Raw genomic sequence first — 19574 nt, forward strand, 5'->3', positions numbered from 1 at the left:
AACATACAACTGCTTAAAGAGTTCTAAGTTTCCCTTTAGTGCAGTGATGGTGAACCTTTTTTTCTTCGTGTGCCGAAAGCCTATGTGCACGTGCCCACACCCATAATTCAATGCCTGGGGATGGCAAAAACGGCCTCCCCTGCCCCCCTGGAGGCCCAAAACAACCCATTTCCCAAACTCTGGTGGGCCCGGTGGGCCCGTTTTCGGCCTTCTCTGGTTCCAGAGGCAAAAATACTGCCCCACATCCCCCTGGAGACTCTCCAGAAGCTTAAAATTCCCTCCCAGACCCTCCAGGCAAGCCTAAAATCAGCTGGCTGTCAAGCACATGCATGTTGGAGCTGAGCTACAGTAATGGCTCACGTGCCAGCAGATATGGCTCCGTGTGCCACCTGTGGCACCCGTGCCATAGGTTCGCCATCACTGCTTTAGTGAATTAGACATACTGTTCTGTTTGAGCGAAAGGAAATACCTGTATTGAATACAGAATAACTTTCCATTTGTTCAGACAAGTGGAAAGTCAGCCCATTTCTGTTTCTGAGTGCTAAAAGAGGTGTGTCATGTTCAGGATAATTTTAACAATGGGGTTCCCAACTTCTAGGTCATGGATTGACAAGAGTCTGTGGCTCGGGAACTGTGCCACACAAGTGCCGGCCAAAGCTTCATTTGCACCTGTGCAGGATCAAGGTTGTCTCCCCATCCACTCTCCCCCCCCAAAAAAGACATACTGCTGCCACTGCTGTCGATCTGTGGAGCCAGAAAAGTTGAGGACCTCTGCTTCAGAAGGGTCTCCCCATTCACCATTGTATTCAGAAACTGTAGTCGCAACCTATCTAAATTGCAATAGGCATGTAACAATCAATTGCTGCATGGCAAATTTAGGTAATCAGAAACACTGGTTCATCCAAGGCCTAGTCTTGATCCATAAAATTTGACAAGTGCCAGCCTATCTCTAACCATCCCTTCCAGGGGAACGTTATTGAGGAAGTAGTGTGGTTGTTGATGGAGAGGATTCGGGAGGATATAGATGAGCTTTTCTCAATCTTTTATCCCACAAATAACGGTAATCCTTGAAATAATTTCAGGTCTCAAGGAGCCCCTTCATTAAAAAAAAGAGAAAAACACCTCACAATACAATTCATTTCTTTCCTACGGTACACAATCCACTTACATTTATTTTCCTTTTTTCAATCATGTCAGATTTTGGGAACTACTTTCACATGTCCCTGCAGTTTTACTTGGCAAGATTGGTTTGCAATTGCCTCCTCCTGAGGCCTGAGAGAAAGACTACCCAGCCAGCTGGCTTTGCACTCAAGACAAGGCTGGAACTCACAATCTCCTTGTTTCTAACTAGATGCTTTAACCACTAGGTATGGGTCAGAAACTGTTGGCTCTGATAGGATTTGATGGGGAGGGGCCATACTAGTTTTCCAAGAATAGAAAGAAGATAAGCCTTGAAGTCCACTTGTACTCATAGCTCCTGTTTGAACAGTGGGCAGAGACAGCAACCAGGAGGGCTGGAACTGGGTGTACTGACAGTGGTACTTGTCACCTTGTCATCACTAGGTTAGGCCACAATAGTTTAGTTTACATGGCACTTGCCTTGAAGATTACCTGGAACATTCAGGTGGTATAGAATGCAGCAGTCTTAATGATCCATTGTGATACTGCCTAACTACATATGTACTGCAGTAACAGTACCACTTATCAGTAGATTCTAAGTATACAATGGTACCTCTACTTGAGAACTTAATTTGTTCCGTGAGCAGGTTCTTAAGTAGAAACATTCTTAAGTAGAAGCAATTTTTCCCATAGGAATCAATGTAAAAACAAATAATACATGCACACCCATTAGGAAAGAAATAAAAGCTTGGAATTTGGGTGGGAGGAGGAGGAAGAGGAGGAGGATAGTTGCTGCTGAAGGAAGAAGGTGAGGTGAGGGGAATCAAAAGAAATCCAAAACTTTAAGGCTTAAAAAAAAAAGAGGGACTCTGAGGCAGCGCCCAGAGAAAGGAAAACGCTCCATTCGCTCTGGGTTGCCCAGAGCAAAGGGAGCGTTTCTTTTCTCTGGCTGATGGCAGAGGTTTATCCCCTCTCCAAGCCCCCAGAGAAAGGAAAATGCTTCGTTCACTCTGGACTGCCAAAGCCTCCTTAAGTACCACTGAAAGTCTCCTCTGGCAGCCCAGAAAAGCCCGAGATGGTTGGGATTAAAGGGGGAATGGCAGGAAACTGGGAAATTTTTCTGGGCTCAGGTTCTGAAGTAGAAAAGGGTTCTTAAGTAGAAGCAAAAAAAATCTTGAACACCCGGTTCTTATCTAGAAAGTTCTTTAGAGGCGTTCTTAAGTAAAGGTACCACTGTACAGTACTTCAAAGTGATCTTTGGTACTTATGAAGCTCATAGTTCAAAGCTTGGATGCTTTAATGACTGCCCAATTATTTCTACCCAAACAACTATGGCAAACTGCTCCTGTTAAGGGACCCCAGGAGATACAAAAGGAAGCCTGACAGAAAGCATATTCTCCTCTGGCCTTTTGGTAGCAGGTAAAAACACTTTTTCAAACAACCTTTGAGAAGTAATTACAATGAGAGGTGCTCTACTTTATAAAAGTAGCCTATTGCCTTTGTTATAGAATTGGAAAATCTGACTTGGATTTATTTTATTAATATGTTTAGTATTGTGTTTTAATTCCAATTCTATTCACAGCCTTCGGGATATTTATTTATTTATTTATTTATTTATTTATTTATTCATTCATTCATTCATTCATTCATTCATTCATTCGATTTTTATGCCGGCCTTCTCCTTAGACTCAGGGCGGCTTACAACATGTTAGCAATAGCACTTTTTAACAGAGCCAGTATATTGCCCCCACAATCCCGATCCTCATTTTACCCACCTTGGAAGGATGGAAGGCTGAGTCAACCTTAAGCGGGTGATGAGATTTGAACCGCTGGCCTACAGATCTACTTCAATGCTATACTGAGTGCTATACTGCAGTCAGCTTCAGTGGCCTGCAGTATAGCACTCTACTTGCTGTGCCACCCAGGCTCTTAATGGCATTCCTTGCTCCTGTTCTCTGACTTAGTATGCAGTGAAAATATCTTAACTGCATCTGAATTTACCTTGCAGAACATTAGCTTAGAATTGGTCTCAGCACTAGATGCCACAGGTTATTAATGTTTTGCCATTAGTTTTTGTTATACTCTTTTCAAGTGCCTTGAGCACTACATTGTTTTCAATATTTGGGGATACTCAGATTAAAGACACAAAGACAAGAAATCACGATTCCAAAGTTAACTGACATTAAAATTGTTTTTATTATTGTTACAAAACAGAATTAAAACAGCACAATATATTACACAAAAGTGAAAAATGTTAGGAGTTCAAAAAAAGAATTAACACCCTAACCTGGAGCTAAATTCACATTTAGACAGATACAAAACCACTGAGAAGGCAGGAGCGGAAGAAAAAGCCTGTTCTGGTTAGGGTTCGGGTTATGATAAAAATGCCACAATGAAATACTATGAAGGCTAACGATAGCCTCCGTCTGTGGTTTTGGTTGAAAAATTCTGGAACTTCAAATGTGGGAGAAGAGAAAATAGTAGTTGCTGTAAATTTTCTGACTGAAACACTGCAACCAACAAGAAGGCAAGCTATAAAAATAAACCCATAAAACACACTTTTAACTAAGAACAGGGCTCTCATTTACACGCTTGGCAAACTGCAAAATGTATTCCTGCAAACTATATCTCAACAGTAAACTTCTTTATTGTACTTGCAGAGTTGCAATATACACTTTTTCTTGAAATGTACACGTATCTATTTTAAAAATGTAGTTAAAATATTTTTTTCTTCTGAAACTGAAAATATAACTGTGTTTTGGCTGAAGTAAAAACACATTATCTGCTTTCACACAAACACAAGGTTGGCAACGACCAACTATGAATCTGGTTACAGCTAATTTCATTTCATTAATGAGCATCTGTGTCTCATCCTAAACAACTACTAGGACAATGAGAGTGGCAGACTCTTGGGAAAAGCTGCAATTCCTGGGAAAAGCACTCCTTGAGGAGGAGATATGGGACAGGGGAAAACTTAGTTTATCCTTGTTTTTTCAATAATCTTGATATCAGTCACAAACAGATTTTTTTTAAAAAAAAATTGGTATAATTTTTAATTACCTTTTCTCAGCAATTTGCCCCTCACATATAGCAGAACAATTGAGCAGCTGAATATGTTACAACCTGCAAAATTTAGTTATAATTTTTTGAATGTTGAAATAACTGTATATTGTGTGGCTCAGTTAAAATAAAAAGTGCTCCCTCCTTCTGATGAAATAAACTGTTTGACTTGCAATGTTCTTATATTATCCTATTATCATGTAAAGTTCATATCTAATGCAACAAGAGAATTAAAGAGGTAGGAATAGAAACTGCAAATACAGAAACTTAATTTATACATATACATACTACGGAAAGAATGCATTTCTAAATAATTATCAAATTGTTAATGTATAATTTCAAAAGAAGTGCCAGACACTTTTCTTCAGCTTTTTATAATTGGTTTTAGAATCTTAAATAAATGAATATAACCCTTACAAACATAGTGAACAAGACACAGGGAAATGGCAACAGCGAAATTCAGAACTTTTTTCTTTCTAACTCTCCAAAAATAACTTAACCTTTTCAGAAAGAGTGATGTTTTAAACAAATAATATTATAGATTATAGCATGCTAAATAGTTAAAGCAATGAACAGGAAAAGTAAAAGGAAATAATCACAGTTTAAAACTATAAACAACTTCTATTAGGCACTCTTTGTCTACTACTACATACAAAATATTTTAACCTTCATTGACAATTTTGTTTAGTTACTAACAAAAAAGAATTTGTGACTTTTGCCGTGTAAAACATATGACAGATACATTGATCATCAGGATGTAGAAAATTACATCCAAAAGATAGATATTTTGTTAAAATGCATACTGAAAATGCAATTTCCAATATTCTGTAAACATATTAAACTGTTAAGGAACTAACGTGTTCTTCAGATTTATGCCAAGGTTGGGGGGGAAACTCCTTGGAAATGTTTTCAATGTAAGTTAAATCAGTTAAATCTTGGAAGAACTACCTGCAATTCTAATTTGTTGATTTCATTATCACCATCATTACCTAATTTTGATGGCCAAAAATCCATTTCTGAAATAAGTCTGAGGGATTACATGATGCCATACTTGGATGTTCTGTGTTTCCGGTAAGGCACATATTGGATGCTGCATTGTACAACAACTGATCCTAGAATATAAAAAATACCAATTGTAATCTATTTTCTCTAGAGATTAAAGAAGCATGTATGGTTTATCACCACAATTCACTTTTATGTCGAGTACTTTGGGAAATTAGTTAACTAGAAATTTGAACTTTATTGTCATGCCTGCAAGGATAGTCCTCAGCTTATGACCATTGGTTCAGCAACTGACTGAAATCAAAGTGCTACTGAACAAAGGGTCCTCCAAGTTACACCCATTGTCCTGCCCTCTGCTCATGTGATCAAAATTCAGGCCTTTGGTAGCTCACTTGCACTTACAATTTCCCCTCTACAGTCCCTGCCCCACTGACTTCTTGCTCTGGCTGTTGCTACTCCCGCTGCTGACTACATGCTTACCCAGGTTGTGGGTGGCAATTTCTTCATGTGACTTGGGGAAGATGGCCTCAAGTTCCCTGCAGCTGCCTTGCCAGAAGGATTAAGAAGACAATGAATACCAGCTGTGGTAGTAGAGCAAGGAGTGGACAGGGGCCTCAGAGCACAGGTTGGTAAGGCAGACTGGGGCAGCTGCAGCTTCGTGAGATGTCAAGAAGCCCCTTTGCTGAGCTACTGATCCAGACTAGGATTGGGCTTTGTGCTGTGGTTCAGGGACTTGTAGCCGCAGACCTCTAACAGACCGAGAAGCCCCTTTCAGTGCACTGCTGGGCTGTGGCAGCTGGAGCCTCCAAAGACAGCAGCTGTGGCTAAGGGACTTCTTTCAGACCCACAGCACACCAAAAAGCCCCTGAGCTGCACCATATTCTTTCCATATCCTACAGGGGCTAGCACATATGCACTCTCTTTTCCTGGCTTCCTTTACCTGCAGCAACACCCAACTCGTGTTCAACCTGCACACCAGGCTCCCCAGGGCATCTCTACTCCCACTTAATGACCTGGGCATCAGGAGTTATGACAGCAACCGGGATCATTGTCACTATGTAGTGCAATACAATCACATGATTGTAACTGGTAGACCAACTCTCAGCTTGGACAAGGTTGGAGGGGAAAGGATGAGTACATGAACAAGAAGAAAAGATCCATTATGATTGTGTGAGGTTTTGCTTACAAGAAAGAAAGTTGAGAAAGTTGTGGGTGTGAACCTTGAGGGAAAGGAGGATGTCCGCCTCCAGAGGTGGGATTCAGCAAGTTCAGATCAGTTCTGGAGAACCGGTAGCGGAAATTTTGGGTAGTTCAGAGAACCGTTAAATATCACCTCTGACTGACCCCCCCTCCATCTACTCTCTGCCTCCTGAGTCCCACCTGATCAGGAGAAATTGTGATTTTGCAGTAATCTTCTCCTGGAGTGGGGAGGGAATGGAGATTTTACAGTATCCTTCTCCTGCAATGCCCACCAAGCCACACCCATCAAGCCACATCATGCCCACCAAGCCATGCCCACAGAATCAGTAGAAAAAATGTTTGAATCCCACCATTGCCCACCTCTGTAGTCTACTGTGTCTGATGGCAGAGGGTATGCTAAAGTAAGCGTGCACTATTTGATCCTTACTTAAATCATCTCTATCATTTTAGGCAGTCACCTCGAGAAGGCTAGTTTGGCAGGTTTTGCACTAAACAAGCATATTTTGTAGATAAAAAATACCTTTCGAAGTTCCCATTTCTCTTCTTCAGGAGCCCTGCTAGTCTTTCCTTTGAAACCGCACTCATGAAGTTGTATCACTCCTCGAGAACTATGTAGGCATAGCTCCTTCTGAATATTGTGTCTAATTTCATGGTGTGCAGTGTACTCAAAATACTGTATAAACAAATGTCAGCCATTACTCAAAAGAAATAATGGTACAAAGTCATTGTTTTAATTTCCAAAGAAACTCCAAAATTGCATTTTGCACATAAATAGTGTATTTATGTCACCAAAGAGTAATGATAAATATAAAGGGTAACTGCTTGTAACATAATCCAGCCTTTCTCAACCGTTTTACCCTGAAAAATCTCAAAATACAATTCACTTCTAACCCATATAATGTATGCTTCACAACATTCATAACAAAAAAGTGGCAGACTGGTAGCTGAGTTACTGCCTGTAAAAATTCTCACCACTGTAAGCACTAGAACTAAATGGTGTGTTTAACAATATATTATCGTGTAATATTTTTCAATCTTGTGGAACCCCAGCTGAGAAAGGCTTGCATCCTGTACGTTAAAAAGATTATGTTAATAATTCTGTACATCCTCTACATTAAAAAGACTATGTTAATAAAAAAAAATTCAAGATAGACAAAGCAGAAAACTATGGAAAATTATGTATGTATTGATGGCATACTCCCAAGAAACTAATTTGTAGAGAATAGAGTTAGCTTGAAAGTCGGTGAAATATCTAATGATTCTATAATTAGCATCTTTTAAAAATGATAAACTCCAGCAATTTCAGAAAGTAAGATTTATTAATTCTACTGAATTCCGAAAAAAGGAGGACTTAGGTTTGCCCAAAGTCCGAAATCATATTGAAAGTATCAATCAATAGCAAAGCTAGAAGAGTTTTTCTTTTCCTTTGATATTTAGCAAATGTTTTCATAGAATAATAAGGAACATTCTAATCAATGTTCCAGCAGTGGAATATTTCTTTCATTGGTGCAGCATATTGACACATGAATTTTAACATATGTACGACTCTTCAGTTTTTAGCAAAAGCTGGCTCTGTGTCTAGGAATGCTCATTAGATATTCACCCATCTAGAAAGGCAAAATAGTAGAGGGTTTTTACTACAAGGAAGAGCTCTCTGACCTCCCAGCATGAGGTTTTTAAGTATGACAGGACAGATGACTCGGGCCTGGTTGCTCAATCACACAGTGGCTCTCTCCTTGACAGCAAAAACTTCTAGAGAAAAGGAAAAAAAGGGAAGGAAGGAAGAGTCAAGGTTATCAAGTTTACAAGACAGGACAGAGAGAATAGACAAAGGCCAAAGAGCTGAAGCAGAGACAGAAGCACAAAAGGAACTAGTGTAACATGGTTAAGGAGAAATGTAAATAAATCAGAATCAACGCTATTATTAGAAGATATGCACTGGCTCTGAAATTGCCTGAAGGGAGAAGTGTAGTACTGTATACCAGACCAAGCTACCTTAAAGATTGGCTTCTCCCAATACTTTCTATCTGTCCAATTCGGTGTAGCAGACTGGGAATGCTGCGGGTCCCATCAGTCACGGAATGGCAAGACCAGGAGACATGCCTTCTCAGCAGAAGCCCCTGCCCTTTGGAGCTCAGGATGGCCCCCAGACTTTTGGTCTTTTGTAAAGCTTTAAAGATTTGGCTATGAGCCTGAGGTCCTGAAAGTATTAGTGGCCTTCTTACCTGGTTGCAATGTTAACTGTTTCCTAATTATGAAGATGACTTTCAGCTGCCTATATGTATAATTTGTAACTATTTTTGTGTTTTAATTGTTATATTGTTTGCCACCAAGAGTCAAATGGTTTGAAACGTCCACTACAGAAATTGAATAAATAAATATTTTATTTGTATGTATGTGCTTTGCTGCCATTTTTGGGATAAGTGCAATACACTTATAGTAGTCAACAAATATTGCCACCTATCATTTTGATTTCTTCTGGCATGACATAATATTATTACAAAATGATGCTGTTAGTTCATAAAAGTATTCTGTGGGAAACTAAGGATTTCTAGAACTCCCCAGGTGATAAACTCTCTTGACTTTTTTGCTAGTCAAAAAAGAAATGGGGACTCCCAATACGCATCAGTGTTACATCTTTAGCAATAGCCGTTAAAAAAATCTACAACAGAATCTCAACATGTTTGTTGTTATTTAAACGTGTTAAAAACATTATTGTGTTATTTAATTACAATATCTAAACAATGTTTTACCATGGTTAAGAACTGTAGTTCAACTAATTCAATTTTCTGGTTCACACTAAATCAGGAACTAACCATGATGTGACCTGGTGTTAATGCAATACATTGGACTAAGCCGTAGATGGCGATTTGGTAAGGGATACAAATACAGTGATACCTTGTCTTACAAACCCCTCTTCATACAAACTTTTTCTGATACGAACCCGATGCTTAAGAATTTTTTGCCTCTTCTTCTGAACTATTTTCACCGTATGAACCTGAGCAGCTGCCGCTGGGATGCCCTGAAGCACTGGGATTTCCCTGAGCCTCCCCTCGCTGGGAATCCCCATCTCCGGACTTCCTTTGCCACCTGAAGCGCCCATTCTTGCATTGCTGGGATTTCCCTGAGCCTCCCCTTTCTGGGATTCCCTTCGTTTTTTCCGGCACTGCTTTGAATCCCAGCGACAAACTCCGCCCTTCCAAACTGCATGGCCAAGTCTCTTTTTCCTCCCTCCCTTGGCTTCGGAGGCACTATAATAGCAGGATTTAAGGCAAGCAAAGGGGATATCCCGGCAGTGGAAAGGACAGATCCAGGAGGACAGGGGGGCGGTCATTTGGATGCCGGTGAGGGAAGAAGAGAAAGAAAGGAGGAAGGGGAGGAAGAGGAGAAGGAGAAGGGGAGGATGAGGAGAAGGAAGAGGAGGAAAATAATCCCGTAACCAACCCCTCCACCCCCTTCTAAAGCCCCTTCCTTCCTTCCCCAAGCTGTGTCAGTCTGCCCTACGGCGCTCCAGAAGACACAGCTGGGGAAGAGCAATCGCCTTCCCAGCCCTGCACGCCAGTGAACGAGTGAGCGACCTGAGGGGGGGGGGACAGCAGAGGGACAGGAAGAGGGGGGCAGTCGTTTGGATGCCGGTGGAGGAGGAAGAGAAAGAAAGGAGGAGGACGAGGGGGAGGAAGAGGAGGAAAGGAAGATGAGAAGGAGGAGGAAGAAAGGAGGACAAGGAGGAGGAGAAAAGAAGGGGAGGAAAAGGAGAACGAGGCAGCAGGGCTGTCAAGGAGGGCAGAAGCCAAAGCAGGGTTGTCAAGGAGGGAGTAAGTCTCTCCCAGCGACCAAGAGAAAAGAAGCCCTCCCTTCCATGGAGCTCAAGAGAGGAGAAAGGTATGGGGGAAATGAGCAGAGTGGGGTGGACAGAAACAGGAGGCAAAGACTCATGGAGCTCAAGAGAGGAGAAAGGTGTGGGGGAAATGAGCAGAGTGGGGTGGACAGAAATGGGAGGCAGGGACTCATGGAGCTCAAGAGAGGCTCTTTTCGCCTTGCTTTGTTGGGACTGCCACCTCTTGCCACCTCTCGCTGTCCCTCCCCCCACTCCGTTTGCCTCAGCTTCGTCCATCCGCCACTTTTTTTTTTAAAAAAAAAAGCCTTAATGTTTTGGATTTTCCTAATGGGCTTGCATGCATTATTCGCTTTTACATTGATTCCTATGGGAAACATTGTTTCATCTTATGAACTTTTCTTCTTACGAACCTTGTCACGGAACGAATTAAGTTTGTAAGACGAGGTACCACTATAGGCTATTGTGTAGGTAAAATGTAATTGCTTAACGATTATGCGTACTAACTAATTTGACAATTATTCCCTATCTCTAAGAAATCCTTTCTACACCAACTTTTCTACTGTGTCCCAAAAGATTCTAAGAGTGTTATGTTAACAGAGAACTTGATTTGAAAGAGCACTGAAGACCAATATTCTAGAGTGTAGTTCAGTTTCAAAAGAAAACTAACGGTACTGGGAAATACTTGTTTTTATAGATCTTGTGGTAATCAGACAATGACAAGTTTAGAAAAGTAGAGCAAGAGCATAAAGTTGTGTGCTTATCAGGATTGTGTGTGTGTGTGTGTATAAAATAAATTTTATATAAAGCAATTTTACCTGGTTTCCTCCGAGCCCATGACAAGTATACATTATCATTGGCTTGCCACCTAAATTATTTTCTCCAACATCCAAACATGCTCCTCTTCCAACATTTTTTATCTAAATAGAAAGTTGAAATGGAATCATGAGACTAGGGTTAACTACAATGCACAGATGGTTTCCTTTATCTGTGGGTGGTGCATTTCAGAATGACAAAATCTTGAATGAATGGAAATTGGATTTCACAATCTATAATCATCAATTTCTTCCCATTAAAACTTTCTTCCTCCCATAGAAAATATTTGCATAATATACCTGTTTGTTTTTTCTTCTCCTAGTATCTCAGCTTAGTCACAAGGCTTTATATGGTTTCTGCACAGCAAATGATGATCACTTATGGAACAATTTGTTTAACTGATGACTAAGAGTCTCCTCACTTGCACCACATGCTTCATCTCACTTACATATTCTGCATGAGTCTTTTATATACCCAGTAAAGGGCACTCTTCATTGTGCTGCCTATAGCCTACTGAAACAAGCAGATATAGGAGCGTGTTTGAGCCATAAAGCAGTTCCACAATCTTGGTGGAGAATCTTCTTGATAATGCTGGTAGACGTTAGTATTATCTGCAAACCGCATGCGGTTCCCAGTTACATGGCCAGTGGCATAATCAAGAGGCACTTCCATGAAGGAAAATTTGTGAGAAGTGAAGAATCCATGAGCATGAGCTCTGTGGGTGAATTCTTCCATTCTCAGAGTGAATCACTTTGAAGGTGGGCAGTTGCTGTGAAGAAGTTACCTGACTCAACTTCTCCAGTCACACTTGTGGTGACAAGCCAAGGAGAAGCAAATATAAGCACTTCATGTAAACTTATTAAGCTTAAAAAATTACAGATAGACGCACGCACGCACACACACACACATATATATAGGGTGGTGTGTGTATCTGTCCAATAGAAGAGAGTATCTTTAGATCAGGGTTGAACTGTCACATTCTTTGTGTTTGCTGAGTTGTTTCCTTGTAGACATTTCATTAACTATAATCAATACAAGTGAGTGATGATGTTATATTTACACTGATGTTTTTTAGTTGGGGAATGAAGTGTCTGCAAGCAGACAAGCTCAGAGAGCATCAAGAACTCCAGTTCGTTCTCTCTCTCTCTCTCTTACACACACACACACACACACACACACACGGAGGGAGGGAGGGAGGGAGGGAGAGATTGAGAGAGAGAGAGATCATTCTGTACTTTTTATATACATTTATATACAAAAACAACAAAATATATGCGTAAATAAATAAATACTCACAAATCCATGTAATGTAGGATGCAAATCTGGTACATATGCTTCAGGGAAAATATTGCTTAGGTACCAGGCAAAACTTTTACACTGTAATTGTTTTCTTAACTCATGTCTTTTTGAGAGATTGCCAAATGTTTTCTGTTGAAACAACGCTAAATAATTAGTATACAGAAAACAATAATGAATTTCATTAGAAATACTTCCCCATTTAAAAAATAAGAGAGAGATTTGTAAATTAATTTGGTTAAACAAATGTAAAAATACTTTCTAAGACCAAACAGGGAGAAAATGATATAAATGAAGAAACTACAATAACCATTGCCATATTTGAAGGAAGAAGTCATGGTCTTGATGGCCTGCTTTCTATAAATATCATACTTAATAACTCTGACAATAACCAGTAACTCCCTGAATTCTTACAATTGGCCATTCCAACTATGGAATCCTGGGAACTGTAGTCCATAGATCCAGGAGCTGCAAGGCTGGGAAACCATGATTTCTAAAACAGGCTTCTTACCATGATGGGCCATGAAACAGGGCCTTACTCTTAGTTTGTTTTTCTTAAAAGAAATGTATGTATGTATGTATGTATGTATGTATGTATTTATTTATTTATTTATTTCCTACCTTTATTGTTTTTATAAACAATTCAGGTGGGTGACCACAGCCGCAAGACTATTAAAGAAAAATTGTCACAAATATGCAAAGATTGAAAATAAAAAAGGGGCAGTGTTTTGGCAAGAGCTAGCTGTCCCCTTAGAGAAGAAGGTTCTTTTTCTGTACATATCTGGGGAAAAAATGATAGGAAACAACACTGATACACACACACATACACCATCTCTTTCCTCGTTGCTAATGAGAAAGGGCCAGAGATAAATTTTTTGGAACAAAGCAATGTGGCATTTAAGATCGATTCTTTGAAGTCTCAAGTGCCCCCAAGGGGCCTTTAATTCCAATTCCTGGGTTGTGCTGCTTGTGCAACGAGGGAGGATGCACAGAGCTCAAGGGGTATTTGTGGGGAGGGTAAGATGGATCAAGGAGGGAGGGACAGAGGAAGCGAGAGACAGGGAGAGACAAGAAGAAGAAAGACATTTGCCTTCCCCTCTGGCATTTAGGGAGTTATCTTGAGCAATGAATTGTCCCACATGGTGAATCCGCTGGGACGAGTTGTGCAGGGGTGAAGTGGCCAGGACTGACTGTGAAGCGGTGGCCATGGTGGGTCAGCTGGGGTAGGTGGGGATGGAGTGAGGCCCAGTTGTCCCATTCTGTCCTCTGATATTCTGAACCTCTGCCATAAAAGGCTTTAAAAGTCATGAGCAACACTGTGAATTGGGCTCGGAAGCAAACTGGCAACCAATGCAGCTCATGTAGCAGTGGAGTCAGGCAATTTCTATCAACTTACTTTCAGATATCGTAAACTTGTTTTATAGGAAATATAGTTAAACATTTTTCATTTGTTTTTTGTTGAGCATTCTCCCAGAGAAACTTCTTACATGTTGTTATATCTTGCTACTTCTTTGCAATTTGAAAATCTCATATTATGTTCTCCATGAACAAATGTAGTTAGCTGAATTGGAGGGGGGGGGGGAACAGCTCTTTTCATTTGAAAAATAACAGCTCATTCACAACTGGGACACAGAACTTCTTGGTATACATATCTTCATAAGTTTATAAACTAAGATAAAATTTCTCTAATCCACATTGATTATATTTAAAAGTTCTAGGAATTACAAAATATTAATGGTTTAAAATTTTAGAGAAATGCATTTCCTTATTCCCAAAGACATTCTTGATTTACACTGAAAACAGCACTAAGCCCACGGTTTCCAGTTTTGCTGGTATCTTTTGTCCGTGATTATTAGGTATTGCTATTACCTAAGCTGCTACCAATGTAACTGATGAAATAGAGGTTTTTTTTACAATAATTTATTTCATTATTTGGAGAAGAGAAGTTTTGGATTTTAATAAATACTAAGAATAACTATTCTAACTTTTACAATCATGTTTTGTTGGAAGCAAACTGTTACCTAATCACAACTTGATTAAAAATCACAAATTTACCCATTGTCTTGTTTAGATAATCCTTATTTCTAACCTGTGACAGAACAGAAATACGGAGGGAAATAGAATTTGAGAAAACTATAGCATCTAAAAATAACTATACAACTGAAAGTAACTGAGTCTCATGACACATTGTTAAAAGGAAAGAAAAATACAGCAAAACAGATTACTATTTCCCTTACTTTCTCATACAGTATAGCAACAAAACACTTCAATTCTGGAATGACATTCAACGGTGATTCTTTCAACCAAATTTCTACAATCTAGGCTTTTTATTTATTTTATTTTATCACTGCTGATCTCTAAACGTTATTTGTTACAACAGAAACAAAAGGACATAATTCCAAGATGTTTATTTGTAAATTTCAGTGGACGATAGTCTAAGTATCTAGGTGAGCAATGAATATATAAATTAAAAATAGTGGAACCAAGATGCAGCCCTACCTAATACCTCTGAAAATAGTAATTTCCTTAGCAATGTGTATTTCAAAAGATCCTTAAATATGAACTTTTATACAGTGTCAACATCAGGAGAAATAGCCAGTGATTGATTGTCACTGAAAACAATTTGTAGCTTAAAATCAGGTCAGATTTAAAACCAACTGCTGTTGCACAGAGATAAATTTGGTTTATTTTTCTGCCAGATGGATTGATATAAAGGCTGGGAAACAGAAAGCCAGGATGAAAACCAAATTGCTGCTTTGCCAGAATATTTCAACCATACTGATGTCTGGCATAAAATTTTCAGACTATGCTCAGCAGGCTGATAGGTTTATAGTTTGGAATTAACTTTTTTTCAACTTTATAAAATGTAGGGATTAATACTGCCACTTCCCAATCTTTGAGGACACGTGCAGTGTGGTTAATAAAAGAGAAAAAATAAGTTAAAATTGAGGCCAACCATTTCCTGATGCTCTTGATTGCTTTTGTTACATGTGACTGTATCTGGTGGTTTTACCACGCTTTAGCTGCTTTACCAGAAAATCTATGAAGGTTATCTGGAAAGTAAGGTTACAAGGCACGTAGCTCTCGCAGGGAATGTTCGTGGGGGAAGTTGGTATTACTATCGTGTAGCGGGAAGCCAGTGGAAGTGAATGAGGAGTGCCAGTGATCGGTAGATCATTGACTGGCGTTGTGGTGAAGGTTAGAGATGAGCATCCTCATTCGGTTTCCCTCCAAGTGCGAAGTGTGTGCTGTAATATGCTACCTGAATGCTAAGGACATGAATGCTGCTGCAATGGGTGCCCAAGATTTATGTGCGATAAGTGCCCAAGATTTTTCTTGCTGATTGCTGAATTTTGAATTTTTTGGCTGAAGGAGAATGGGTATGGCGCTGCTGCATTGATTGACATTTGCTCTTTGGAGTATGGTGATAAGTCTAAGTTTTATCTCCTGTCACTATACAGTTGAGAAAAGCCTCGCCTTCAATCTCAAAGCGGTCAAGAAATTTTCAAGTGGCATTGACTCTGTCGATTTTGTTCAATAATCATCTTGGGCACCCATCGCAGCAGTGGTCATGCCCTTAGCACTCAGGTAGCGTATTACACAATGCCAGTTGATGATCTACTGACCACTGACACTGCAGGTTCACTTCCGCTGGCTTCCTGCCACCCGATAGTAATATCAACTTCCCTGTGAACATTCCCAGCAAGAGCTACGTGCCTTGTAACCTTCCTTCCTGAATAACCTTTGTATTACTATACAGATTACTGGTGGCCACTGCTGTCTGTATGTCCATGTCCACAAATGGCTTATTTGCCCTTTTTTCATAGTGTCTAATAGCATCTCTCTCATTTTGCTGCAAGATAAGGCAATCAATGTGAAACAATTTTTGAAGTGAGATATAACACTACAAAAAAGTGCTGTTCAGATTTTCAGTTGCAGTAATAAGCTCTGGCTAAGCCATCTTTGTAGCTTCCCTCGTTTCACCTTTGAGCAAGTCTTTGATATTTAAAGTTCAGTGGAGAAAGGATAATGGGTGACCTCAGTACACTTGATAAGTGTATTACAGGAAGTCTCCAGGTTATGAACCTCTAGCTTATGAACAATTCCTAATTACGAACAGGCATAATGCTGACCGGCATTATGAACTCTTACTTAAATGGTGGCTGATGCTTTCACCTTGCAACTCAAAGAACTGCTGAACACAGTGCCTTAAAAATGCAGCCTGTTTTTAGTAGTTCCTGAAAGCACAGTGCAGCCTCAGCGAAACTTTGGCCTGAGGAAGAACAGCATCTGTTGGTTATGACTATCCCTTTATGGCTATCCCTTTATGGCATCGGACCAGAATACCTCCGGGACCGCCTTCTGCGGTACGAATCCCAGCGACCAGTTAGGTCCCACAGAGTTGGCCTTCTCCAGGTCCCGTCGACTAAACAGGGGAAGAGCCTTCTCTGTGGCGGCCCCAACCCTCTGGAACCAGTTCCCCCACCCTCCTTGCCTTTCGTAAACTTCTTAAAACCCAACTCTGTCGTCAGGCATGGGGGAATTGAGATATCCCCTCCCCCCAGGTCTATACAATTTATGCATGGTATGTTTGTGTGTATGTTTTGCTTTTTTAATAAGGAGTTTTTAGTTACTTAAATATTAGATTTGTCATACATTGTTTTATTATTGTTGTGAGCCGCCCCGAGTCTGCGGAGAGGGGTGGCATACAAATCAAATCAAATCAATCAATCAACCAACCAACCAACCAGTCAATAAAAAAGTGGAGGTCAACCAATACGCTATTTATTTGCCTATCAATTTCCCATATTAGTGCCGAGCTGCTTTTTTGCCATTTTCACATCAATGCTTCTCATTGCAACCTTTCCTTGCCTTCTCACCCTGTTTCTGTAAGATCAGTTTCTGCTATGACATTTTTGTTTGCTACAGGAAACTGGACAGCAGAGGTTTTGAGGAGCTTAGTTGTAAATGTAAAGTAAATGAAAAGTATCTGTCCCTCTTCAGCTAAGCAGCATTGATTTAGGCCACATTTGGACCATGTTGCTTGAAACATTCTGTTCTCTGACAGCAGAGAGTAGGTCTAGGACAGTGATGGAGAACCTATGGCACGGGTGCCACAGGTGGCATGCGTAGCCATATCTGCTAGCACACAAGCCATTGCCTTAGCTTAGCTCCAACCTGCATGTGCATGCTGGCCAGTAGATTTTAATCTCACACGGAGGCTATAGGAGGGTGTTTTTGACCTACAGAGGGCCTTCAGGGGAATAGTGGAGGGTACTTTTGCCCTCTCCAAGATCTAGGGAAGCCTCTAGAGCCTGGGGAGGGTGAAAAACAGACCTACCAGGCCCATCAGAAGTTGGGAAACAGGCCATTTCTAGCCTCCAGAGGGTCCCCAGGAGGCGGGGGAAACTGTTTTTGCCCTCCCCAGGCATTGAATTATGGGTGTGGGCACTTGGGCATGCGTGATAGTACACGCACATGCACTTTTGGCACCCGTGGGAAAAAAGGTTCACCATCACTGCTCTAGGATGTAAGTGGTTTCCATTCTGGGTTTCAGTCTGGGTCCTCAGAAAATAGAAATATATACTTTTTCCTGGCTGATAGAAGAACGGAATACATAAAATCTTTAAGTTTAAATAATTACATTTATAATGTTTACATTTCTTCTAAAAAATTCTTAAGTTCTCAAGACATAGCTTTCATAAAAAAGTATTCACACAACAATAAAAAGAAAAACTTAAATAAAGTTATAGGGAGTTCTTGGCTTACAACCACCATTGGGATAAGAATTTGCATTGCTAACAAAGCACCTATTAAATGAATTTTACCACCTTTTCTGTCACAGCTGTTAAGCAAATCACTGCAGTTAAGTGAATAATGCTGTCTTTAAGTAGAGCTGGCCTCTCCCATTGACTTTTGATGGTCTGAAGTCAGCTGGGAAGGTTGCTAATGATGATCACATTAATTAAACTAGACATATCCAGCAACCTTTCTTCATATGTTTTAGCCTCCAGTCCCCTAATCAACTTTGTTGCTCTTCTCTGCATTCTTTCTAGAGTCTCAACATCCTTTTTACATCGAGGTGACCAAAATTGGATGCAATATTCCAAGTGTGGCATTACCAAGGCATTACAAAGTGGTATTAACACTTCACGTGATCTTGATTCTATCCCTGGGTTAATGCAGCCTAGAACTATGTCGGCTTTTTTTAGCAGCTGCTGCACACTACTAGCTCATTTTTAATTGATGGTCCACTAGGACTCCAAGATCACAGTCACCATTATTAAGCAAGGTACCACAGGTACCACAAATGTACCTGTGCACTTTGTTTTCCTTGCCTAAATGTAGAATCTTACTTACATATAGACAAGAGGCACACATGCTGTAAATTTAAAGGCACCAAACTAGAATCAGGAGATTATGAGTTCTAGTCTCAACTTAGACATGAAAGCCAGCTGATTGAATTTGGGCCAGTCACTCACTCTTGACCCATGACATCAAGCTTGGGTGATAAGTTAATCAATTCTTGTCACAACTAATGGATCAACAGTCAGTTGATCCAAGAAAAGCAGACCCCGTACTTGTGCGAAGAATGCTAGGAAGAAAAAAACCATAATTCTAGAACTAGCTTTTGAATATTCATTCAATTGATGAGCTCTAATTTATTTAAAGCATATTCATGTTTTCTCAGCTCTTTTATTTTAATTAATGAAAGTCATCCAAAAGATTCCTCCAATTCCAGTCGGATAGATAGACAGATGGATCTAACTCAATCACGCCAGTTCTGACATTACAAAATATTAAGTAAACTGTAACTGGCTATTTATTTGATTCAATATTTTGCCAAGAAAAGCAAATCATACACATACATAGTGCCTAAATAAATAATAATTTTTGCTCACCAAGAATTTCAATGAAGCAACTGATTTCTAATACCACCACCATCGGCACCTACTTGTTTAACAATTTTTGTTGCTTCTGTGTTTCTCCGATAAAATATATGTTTATATTCATCCATCCATACTTCTGCAAGGCGAACCTGATTCCGGGTAATCACTTGAGTCCCTTTTGGAAAGGTATGGGGGCTCTTGCTGCGAAACACATGACCCACAACTGAGCAAGGTATAATTTCCAACTGCCCCCCACACTGCCACACCTGAAAAATATAGAGCTGCACTCAGTAAAACCTTTAGTAGCTGCTATCAGGTCAGAGTGCTAAAGGAACATGTAGTAACAAGATTTAAAG

At 40.1% G+C, this 19574-nt stretch overlaps 1 protein-coding gene across 3 annotated transcripts in view; it reads right to left on the reverse strand.

Moving 5' to 3' along the window:
- Positions 1-3296: 3296 nt before the first annotated feature.
- Positions 3297-19574, reverse strand: part of GALNT3 (polypeptide N-acetylgalactosaminyltransferase 3) — a 37424-nt gene continuing 21146 nt past the window's right edge. For 2 of the 3 annotated variants that reach the window (XM_070731695.1, XM_070731696.1), the window contains 5 exons: positions 19284-19484; positions 12329-12460; positions 11035-11136; positions 6902-7054; positions 3297-5291 (listed from right to left, as the gene is read on the reverse strand). In XM_070731695.1, coding sequence (XP_070587796.1) covers positions 5169-5291; positions 6902-7054; positions 11035-11136; positions 12329-12460; positions 19284-19484 — 711 coding nt within the window. In that variant the 3' untranslated portion in view covers positions 3297-5168. The remainder of the gene's footprint in view (positions 5292-6901; positions 7055-11034; positions 11137-12328; positions 12461-19283; positions 19485-19574) is intronic. The other variant, XM_070731697.1, reaches the window with a different exon arrangement.

Source organism: Erythrolamprus reginae, chromosome 1, assembly GCF_031021105.1.
Source record: "Erythrolamprus reginae isolate rEryReg1 chromosome 1, rEryReg1.hap1, whole genome shotgun sequence".
In the NCBI taxonomy this organism is placed as follows: domain Eukaryota; kingdom Metazoa; phylum Chordata; class Lepidosauria; order Squamata; family Dipsadidae; genus Erythrolamprus; species Erythrolamprus reginae.